We start from the raw sequence: 10,442 nt of genomic DNA, 5'->3' as shown, positions 1-10,442 counted from the left end.
CTGGCGCAACTTGAGGCCATTTCCTCTCGTCCTAACGCTAGTTACTTGGGAGAAGAGACCGACACCCACCTCGCTACAACCTCCTTTCAGGGAGTTCTAGAGAGCGATGAGGTCTCCCCTCAGACTCCTTTTCTCCAGACTAGACAACCCCAGTTCCCTCAGCCGCTCCTCAGAAGACTTGCTCTCCAGACCCCTCACCAGCCTCATTGCCCTTCTCTGGACACGCTCCAGCACCTCAACATCCTTCTTGTAGTGAGGGGCCCAAAACTGAACACAGTATCTTCATTAATGACATAATGGGATTGAGTGCACCCTCAGCAAGTCTGTGGACAACACAAAGATGAGTAGTGAAGTTGATGTGCTAGAGGGAAAGGATGCCATCCAGAGGGACCTTAACATCCTTGAGGAGTTCAACAAGGCCAAGTGCAAGGTCCTGCACCTGGTTCAGGGCAATCCCCAGCATCAATATAGACTGAGGGATGAATGGATTGAGAGCACCCTGGCGGAGAAGGACTTTGGGATACTGGTGGATGAAAGAATTGGACATGAGCCAGCAATGTGCACTTGCAGCCCAGAAAGCCAATTGTATCCTGGGCTGCATAAAAAGAAGCATGGCCAGCAGGTCAAGGGAGGCGATTGTCCCCCTCTACTCCACTCTTGTGAGACCCCACCTGGACTACTGCATCCAGTTTGGGGTCCCCAGTACAAGAAAGACATGGACCTGTTAGAGTGGGTCCAGAGGAGGGCCACAAAAATGGTCAGAAGGTTGGAATACCTCTATTATGAAGAAAGGCTGAGTTGGGGTTGTTCAGCCTGGAGAAGAGAAAGCTCCTAGGAGACCTTATTGTGGTCTTTCAATATATAAAGGGGGCTTAGAAACATGACGGGAGCCTTTTTACCAGGGCCTGTAGTGACAGGACAAGGGGCAGTGGTTTTAAACTGAAAGAGGGTAGATTTAGATTGGATAGAAGGAAGAAATTGTTTATGATGAGGATGGTGAGACACTGGAACAAGTTGCCCAGAGAAGTTGTGGTTGCCCTATCACTGGAAGTGTTCAAGGTCGGGTTGGATGGAGCTTTGAGCAACCTGATGTAGTGAAAGATGACCCTGCATATGGCAGGGGAGTTGGACTGGATAATCTTGGAAGGTCCCTTCCAACCCAAAGCATCCTATGATTCTATGATTTGTCTGGCTAATATCATCCAGTGATTATCTATGAAGTCCTAATAGATTTTCTATCTACTGTTGTTAATGACACAATATAGACTGAAAAGAAAATAATTTAATGTGCCTCAAGAACAGAATAACATTTATGGTAACTATAATAACATCCAGTTTGCAGGTCCATTCAAGTGATAATTTTCCAGAGGAAGGAAAAATACATATATAAAGGGTCTTCAGTATCTCATCATTGTGATCAATTCAATACATATTCCTCCATCACAGGATGTGCTAATAGTGATAGAATTACACATTTCTGTCATTAAAGTGAGGTTTGTATGTGTCCTCTTGTGTACAAACTTACAAATCAAATTCAACAGAAGCACACCAGTTTTACAGAAATAAGTACATGTTTCAAAAAGAAGATAATTCAGACTAGAAGAAATGGATAGAAATATTGTCAATCTTCAAATTGTATGTCATAATAATTATACTACTTTTTAAACTTTTATGAATAACCATATTCATTTTCCATATGGTTGTTTACCTGAAGAAATTTGTGTTTTCTCTTTCATTTTTTTACTTACGAAGCAATTCAAAAATACATGGAATTCACCTAACACCTTCCAATGTCTAGGCAGAACCTAATGAGTTCTCAAGGATCACATTAACATTTCACCCAGGAAGAAAAAACAGAAATATGCTCATAAAACACAATTCCTCTGATTTTTTACACGCTAAATGCATATTCTGAATTTCTTCTGTTTTTCTAATTCAAACATAGACCTTCTATAACAAAGAATAAATTCTATAGTGTCTCAAAAGTTACATTTACCACTGTTGAGAAGCAGTATTTAATGCCAAATATAACTGTATTTTTCCTAATCCATTTAAAATCCTCGCAGTTATTACTTTTCAGTTTTATATGAATGCCTCTATATTGTGCCTTTTTTCCTAAATGTCACAATATAAAAACATAACATTGTCTTTTTTGTTTTCAATATAAATACATAAAATAGGAGATCATCAATGCAAATATTGAATTTTTTCCTTTAGATTGATATGAGGCAGCTGGACAATGAAACATTTAAACTAATTATAACCATCTGTACCCTTCAACAATTTTAGTTTTAAGAAACCAAGAGAAAACCTTTTAAGGGATCCATTAAATAACCTTTTTTACAGATAAATATCTATTAGCAAGTTCCTGGGTATTTGACAACAACAACAACAACAACAATCCTTTTTTTTAAGAGTCTTGAGTTCTTAACTTATATTTGGGTGTGTTTCTGAGAACCAAGATTGCATGCATAAATATACCAAAATATCTTTTTATATTCCTGGCTTTATGTTTAAATCTGACTCTAACATAGAAAAAATGTTCTTTTGTATTTAAATGAGAGTCAAAATCAGGGACAAGAAAAAAATTCTCAGTACTCTGATGAACACTGTTGAAACACATTAACGACATTAATAGGTAACTCAGCAAAAGAAGTTTCCTGTGTTCCAAAACAGTACGTGCCAAGAATATAGATCAGATTTGCTATCAAGAAAAACAAGATTAAAAATCATTGTAAAAGCCATGCTAAATAAACCCCCCCACACACACACAAAAAATTACTATGCTTTACCTTGTGTATCTAAAATGCTGGAAAAATGAACATTCTAGTAGTCTATACGCTATTCTATACAGACTATATGCTTTTTCATTAAGACAAAAAATTTTTCTAATGTCTGCTATTATAAGCAAATTTTTCATTTAATTTTCTATGGAAAAGTAGAACTTCAATAAATAAACCTTCATTTGGAGAAAAGCCTGGTACATGCAAACATCCAGGATTTGGAATCACAGAGAAGCAGAAAAGATTTTTGGTCTGTTTTCATGGATCTAAGGTTATTTTATTATGCAATCTTATGCTGACAGAAGAATATTTATAATGTCAAGAAGATGCAGCTCTTGTTCTGTTTGAAAGACAGAAGTATTAACTTCTCTCAATATTATAATTCGTGATTATGGAGTTCCGTGTATTTAGGAAGATAATTTTACATCACTCCTTGAAACCCCTTGACTCCATATTACCTGCAACATAAATTCCATCAGTGTATATAGCCTGTTTTGTCTGTATTAACTCTACATCTTCTGCCCTAAAAAACAATTTGCACACAAAAATAATAAATACAGATAAATAGTAACATTTTCCCTCTTCCTACCATTACCAATTGTTTTGAAACTGGAGAGTACTCGTTCTTGATTAATTTTCTTCTTTTTTATTTTACATGGAATCAAGAAGATTTTAATGAGAAAAAGATACAAGTTCTCAAAACTTGTTAAATCACTGAGCCAAGAGCAAATATGATACAATGACAAATTTAACATAAACCAGCATTAACATAATTATAAATATCCAGTCATTTTTGTCTAAGGTGAAGGCAGCTGTCAAAAAGAAGGGGACATGTAGCCTAGCCCAGTTTCCATAAAATATTGAACAGAATTCAAAATTAATATTATACAGTCAAATTATCCACCAGCAAGTGTTCTGTTTTAAAAATAAAACTGGCCCAATGATCGATCAGTAGATAAATTAAGCAGTAAAATATTTCTATGCAACTGGTGATGAAGAAAAGAGTCACTTACCTAAAACCCCCAGCCTGTAATTGAGAGTGACAACAATGACATTTCCATAACTTGCGAGAATGCTGCCATCAATCATATTGCCAGTACCCTCCATGTAAGATCCACCATGGATGTAGACCATAACGGGTTTCTTGCTGTTCTGATCATGAATGTCTGAAAAAATTCAAGTAAGGAAAACATAATAAAGTAATAAAAAATAAGGAAATATGGCATTAGCAATTTATAACAGTGCTAAAAATATTGTTAAGTATTTCCTGTGTTTTCAATGTCATCACCGCCACTTTAATCATCTAGCTTACACAGTTCAGGATTATCTTACAAGCCTAATATTTATAGCTTGAATATCTCTCTTGGTTACTTCAAATATTTCCTCTGAAATGTTTTCAGACCACTTGAAATGTCTTCAAAATTACAAGGAATTTAATTTGAATATAAATGTCTAAAAGCCTAAATAGAAAAATCAAATTATGGCATAATCTTATCTTTTTTTAGAATATTCTGATTCAAGTATAAGCCAATTTAGAAATATCTGTAAATTTAATAATAAAATTACAATAATGATCCATACTTCCCATTCCTCACTGAGGTATAATTGTTGAAATTATATTCCCAATAGTTCAGTAAGAGATAATATCACAAAATCAAATTGTTCTGATAGAAATAAACATAGTAAACTGTTCCCTCTTTCAAATAGCCTAAGAGTTAACAAACAAAGAGAACTTATGTGAATTCATGGCCCAGATTTTTTGTATTTAAAGCAAACGATGTCTTTTGTGTTGTACTTTTCCTTGTCATGGTAGCTAAGCCTTAAAGAACAGCTCTGAATTAATGCTCCTTGATGGTATTGCTAATCTTTTGTATACGCAGAAAAGTTCTTGACTACTTTTAAACAGATAAACAGCTGGGTCATTATTTCTAAAAAAAAGTTAAATGAAATTGGTCGTAATATTTTCATACTTCAGAGTGAGTTATAAAGATGCACTAATCAATGATTTGGGGTATATTTAGGACTGGATTCATATCTCTTCCACCAATAACCAACAAGTTAGGCTCCTGACCCCAGGGATAGTTCAGATTACCTAAATTAGGAATTTATGTTCTCTGCAGAAACAGCGGGAACAGGGGTTAAGCTCCTTTAAAAAGCAGAGGGCAATTCAGTGAGCTGCCATTAGATATATACACCTTTTACAGATAATTCAGGGTATCTGCATGTGGAATAGGAGCACTTCTTTCAATCATACAGGGAAAGCAGAGTCTCTGAGTATTCAATCAGGATTAAAAAAAAAAAGCTGTGTTCTTTTTTGGGTAGGATAGGCATATATTGAACAGTGGAAAAGGACAGTGGAGGAAGAAAAAGCTGAGCTAAGTACCTAGAGGTAGGGGACCTGGGTTTGAAAGCCTTCCAAAACTCTTCCCTCTCCTCAGGTTTGTTAGGAAATACTCTAAGATACCAAAAATGTGATCAGGAATGAGGTACCACATATATAATATTTTTTATATGTGGAACTAATTTGAGCATATTTAAAGCTAAATTATGACTGGTCATATTCTTATGGCCCACTTTTACTTTACTCATGTGTATGCACTACCCTAAATATCAAAAATTGTCATCTGAGTGCAAGGAACATATGTTCAGTCTCCAATGTACACCTGTCTAGTTGTCAGAGTTTAAGGCTTCTTGTAGAATCCACCTTCTTTACGGAAAAAGATACATACTTTACATGTTGTATTTTATGTGTTGTACTTGAGCAGCAGAACAAAAAGTTTTGTGATAAGAACTTTTTAATTGTTGTGACTGTAAGAATAATGTAACCGTTAAACAGATCATATAAAGTAATGAGGTACATTCCAGTGGATGTATTTTTTTTATTCTCAGCATTTTCAGTAAAGTACATGAAAGTGTTTCTTCAGTGAAGACTCAGCTAAGCCCTCAAAAAATGAAAGCAACAATTATTTAACACAATTATTTGTGTTACTGAACTACCTTTCCCTTCTCTCTCCAAAGTCTCATGGCATGATTTGTTGTATTTAATCTTTGCTTATTACATAGCTCTACCTCAGGGTTGAATCTTTCACTGCTGAAGTCAATGGGAGGTTTCCTCTTCCCCTTCAATGGGAACATGATTAGCTTCAACATAAAGGAAATGAGCTCTGTGCTTTATGTGCTTAGATCTAAAGTGGATGCCCTTGTTAATCATGAAACCTTAACTTTTTATAATTTTATAAGAAGTCTGAATAATAATGTATTCATAAACCAGTACCTATCTTAAGTTTTTAAAGCAATTTTGGTTTTGCTTGTTACTTATCTTTTGCTTTAAAATTAACTACAGAATTTGGTGCAGCAAATGATGATACCATAACTTAAAAAAATCATATGTTGCACAGAAATAGGAAGGTGATATTCAGAAAATAACAGTAATTTCAGAGTATTCTGCACATCATTTTTGTGTTATAAGAAATAGTGTAATTCAGCAATGAAGGTGGTACAGTAGAGGGCAACCAGTGTGAATCAAAGACCTGAGATTTTTATTATGGTATTTTATATATGGATAGAGTAGCTACAATTGAGCTGAACTCCCAGGAAAAGAGGAGATAGTGTCCTTACAGCAGTATGCATGATTCTAAGGGGATAAGAGAGGACAGATGTTTCAAAGTTATTTGAACTGATGTCAGATAGAAGAAAACAGAAAAAAAAAGACATGGAATAACACTTCAGATTGGCCAAGCATGAGAGGAATAAGAAACACATTGCTCCAAAAACAGATCAATAAACTACCCAAGGTTGTTATCTTCTTAATTAATTTGAAAATATTTTTCTTAATTTGGTAAATATATAAAGTAAAATAAACTGTCATTGTAACTTTAATGAAAAGGAAGGGTGAGAATAGAGGAAGATTTTTTGACTTCTTTCTGTTTTGGTGCATCCTAAATCGCTTTGCTGTGCCAAGGCAAGAAAAAAGTATTTCCTTGTAAAACTTTTTTTGGGTACTTCACTGTGAACTTTAACATTTCCTTTCAGGGAATCCAATCCAACTCTGAAAGAAGTCAATGAAAATGATTGTCATTGATTTCAGTGGGAATGTGGTCAGTCAGAACGAATGTATCTCAGAGGCTAGCTGATTACAGGAAAAAGCAATAAAGCAGCATCAACAGCTTCCTTTATTTTTGTGTCCTGAAATAAACCACATCCTGTGAGAAAAAAATAAATAAGTAAATAAAAATAGCAAAGACAAAGCACAATTCAACTGCATCAATGTACAGCGTGTGCACTGGGGAAACAGTGGAAGTGAAAGGAAGGATATATGTGACTTTTTTCATGAATTTCAAACAGGTGAATTTAAAAAATGTGTAGGAGGGAAAAGAGCACATGCATGTTTCTAAATTCCATTTTCTCAACCTAAGAAAGAATAAGGGAGGAAAAGTATGTGGTTTCAAATAATATTTATGTTACTCACTTCACACATATTTAGGAATAACCTTTACACCTCTGTCACAGGGAACTGCAGTCATCTATATGCTAATTTGGATTTTAAAAAGAAAAACAATGAAAGGAATTTCTAAAGAAGAAAATAAAGAAGCACACTGAAGTGTGTTTCTGCAAATACGGGACTAAAAATCATGTTGAAATAACAGCAATAACAATAACAATAATAATTATTATTATCATAAAAATTAAAAAGTTTATGTTCATGCATCAGGGTCGAGCTTTGAAAAAACAAAAAATACCTTCATCTTCACCACGATCATTACTGGTTATATCATCTGCGCTTCTCTTTGTGTTGGCTCCTGGGATCATAGTGAGTAGGAGAATAAAGGGAAAAAAGAGAATTCAAAAACAGCAGGTTCTCAAAAATAAAAAAAAAACACTAGCACAAAAAAAAGAAAAATGTAACAAAAATGTCAAAATTTGTTACATTTGAAATTGAAAAACAAAAAAGATGCAAACTGCACATAAACATAAAATGTCAAGAAAAACAAATTGAAAATATTTGAAAAAACGTATCATATTCTGTGACAATGCAGTTACTTCAGTTAAAAGTGATTTCTGCAAAAACAAAATTAATGTGCTATTAAAAAGGAATAATATAAACCAAAAAAGTCTATTAAAAAATTTACCAAATTATGGTTTCTACATAAGAAATGCAATTTATTCCATTCTTTTCTGTAACCTTGAAGAAACAATGCCTTCAGTCACTATCTTCAATGATTTAACATTTTATTCATCCTCATTAGGATTTATTAAGAATTAACCACAACGTGAATTTTAGATGGAACCAATGCAAATAAAATTATCACTGAGTCTCACACAACTTGAATGGACCAAGACAAACCATAAAGACATCCTTAAAATTTAATCTTCCTTCCCGTATGAGCAAAAAGGAATTTAAAACAACAGACTGTAAACAAAGGTGAAACAGAATTGAGTCAATCCCAGACATGAAATTGGTCCAAAAGTAGCCTTGGTTCATATTATACCACATTTCATGCTCTTTAGAAAAAACTATAAATTAACTGAGAACAGTTACTTACCATGATAAAGAACTTGCACCTACTTATTAGAAGATTTAGTAAAGAATACATTTTAATTTGTATTCAATATGCTTTCTCAAAATATTTTTGCGGTGTATGCATGCACACATACACACACACAGACACACACACACATGTCCATACATGCCATAGCCTGTGCTATGGGAGCAAGAAGAAATAAACATAGTCTTCCCCACCCCTCTCCTTGGGCAATGCTTCTGTTTTCTGACTAAAAAAAAACCCGACACCAAGCTATTGTTGCACCCAACGTTTCATTATGCTGTGCTTAGTCCTGTAGCAAGTAGCCCTCTGTAAGATAAAATGTTACTTGATAAAGAGTGAAACATGAATAGGAAACTCCATTTCTAATTTAGTTTAGAAATGAAATATGGCTACTAAACAAATTAAATGGTCTAAGTCACCACTCTAACCATTTTTTTCCTGAATTGTTTTTATTTGGAAGTATGTTTTCAAGCCATACTGAAAAAGAACAGTATACTTTATTAACTTGTTTATGTATGAGTTTATATATGAAGTCTGAGTATGTCACAGAGACATCACATTTAGCTAAAATAATTATTTTATTACTTTGTTTATTCTACTATTTAAAATGTCCCTCTATCCCTCAAAATTCAAGGTTTCAAGTAAATCTCAGTCTATGATTGTAAGTAAGACAGAATGTGGTTAATTGTTACTGAAGCACTTAAGATTTGTTAATATATGCAGGTTTGGGTTCTGTGCACTGGTTTGCTTGTCTTCTTGATACAGACAGAATACAGATTTTCTATAGAAATTTTCTGGAAACACTGCTGTTACATATGCAGTGACAGTGATTAGTGAGTTAAAATGTGAAAAGTAGTGGCTGAGACTCCATCTCCACAAAAAGCCTGTATCTTCAGTGCAGTTGTACACAAGTTACTGTGCATGAAGTACACAAGTGCATTAAGTTTTATGCATTCAGTACATAATTAACTAGGTAAAATATCACTGTCAATGAAATATAGATGTTCTCTAATCTATCAATTTATTTGAGAAATGTTAGATACAGGCTCTAAATCTGTCACCATCCAAGTTTTGCCCTTTTTTTTAATACTTTTCCAAATTAGTTTTAACCCAAAGAAGGTTGAAACCTTTCTCAAGTGCTACTGAAATAAAATTAATTTTGTATTTTGATAAACCAAGTACTCCACCCATAAAGTGCCCTTAAACTATTTTTGATTCATGTAAAAAATTAATGAGAAATAATTATTCATAGACAATAAATCCACCTAGACACAAGTTGGAAAGCACATAACAGAAGAAATTTTGATCTTAGTTCCCCCAGTGAGGTAGTCTTTTAATTGTTTGATAAAAAAGATATGATCATCATATGCCAAATATAAAAAAATCAACTACCACATATCATTCTTATTAATTTAAAATAACAAAATCAATGTGACCCACATATATACAGTGCCTGTAGAAAAAAACTGTATCTGCAACTATTTAGACTGTAATCCATATTTAAAGTACTTTGAGTGAAAGAAGTAGATGTGTCCCAAAACGTTTTAGTTCAGCTACTATCTGCTCCCCCCAAATCATCAATATATATATCAGTAACATATTGCAAGGATTTTCTCTCTAATGTGCATCCTGAAGTGACTCTCGTCCAGTGTACTTCAGAAAGAACAACACAAGTGTAACGAGAATTTAGAAAATGTCACCACACCATGCTGCTAGATGTGATGAGACACAAATATCACATAACACAGGTATGTGACATAAGGTTATCTGCAATATTTGAAACATTCTTTATTTCTTTTTTCATTCTTCACAGCTTGAAGAAATCATGGAGTAACCAATTTTCAGAACAACTTAATATAATTTTAAAATACATTTAATTACAATGTGAGTGGGAATGCTGTTTCTCCTGTGTTGTGGAACAATCTTTCATTTGTCTATGAAATACACTTTTATAACTAGGTTCTTGGGTTTGAGGGGGTTTTAAATTCATTTTGAGATCTGATAAAATGGATTTCATCAATGGGTTCTCAAACTGGGTTTCTGTTTTCCTACCACATTGGATTGTTTTCATACTGTGGGCACTAGCCATAGAATCATAGAATCATAGAATCAT

General features: G+C 33.8%; 1 protein-coding gene across 3 annotated transcripts in view; it reads right to left on the bottom strand.

Annotated features, from left to right (window-relative positions):
- The window catches only part of LOC103894908 (neuroligin-4, X-linked), a 127,414-nt gene that overhangs the window by 74,321 nt on the left and 42,651 nt on the right, over nucleotides 1–10,442 (bottom strand). Inside the window, exons 2-3 of one of the 3 annotated variants that reach the window (XM_009274384.1) lie at nucleotides 7,523–7,582; nucleotides 3,797–3,949 (exon numbers count right to left, since the gene is read on the bottom strand). The exons of 1 other annotated variant lie outside the window; for it this stretch is intronic. In XM_009274384.1, the coding sequence (XP_009272659.1) occupies nucleotides 3,797–3,949; nucleotides 7,523–7,582 (213 nt within the window). The remainder of the gene's footprint in view (nucleotides 1–3,796; nucleotides 3,950–7,522; nucleotides 7,583–10,442) is intronic. One more of the 3 variants, XM_009274385.2, reaches the window with a different exon arrangement.

The sequence above is a fragment of the Aptenodytes forsteri genome, unplaced genomic scaffold (genome assembly GCF_000699145.1).
Source record: "Aptenodytes forsteri isolate BGI_AS27 unplaced genomic scaffold, ASM69914v1 Scaffold144, whole genome shotgun sequence".
NCBI lineage: Eukaryota > Metazoa > Chordata > Aves > Sphenisciformes > Spheniscidae > Aptenodytes > Aptenodytes forsteri.
This window is presented reverse-complemented; position numbering and strand designations above follow the sequence as displayed.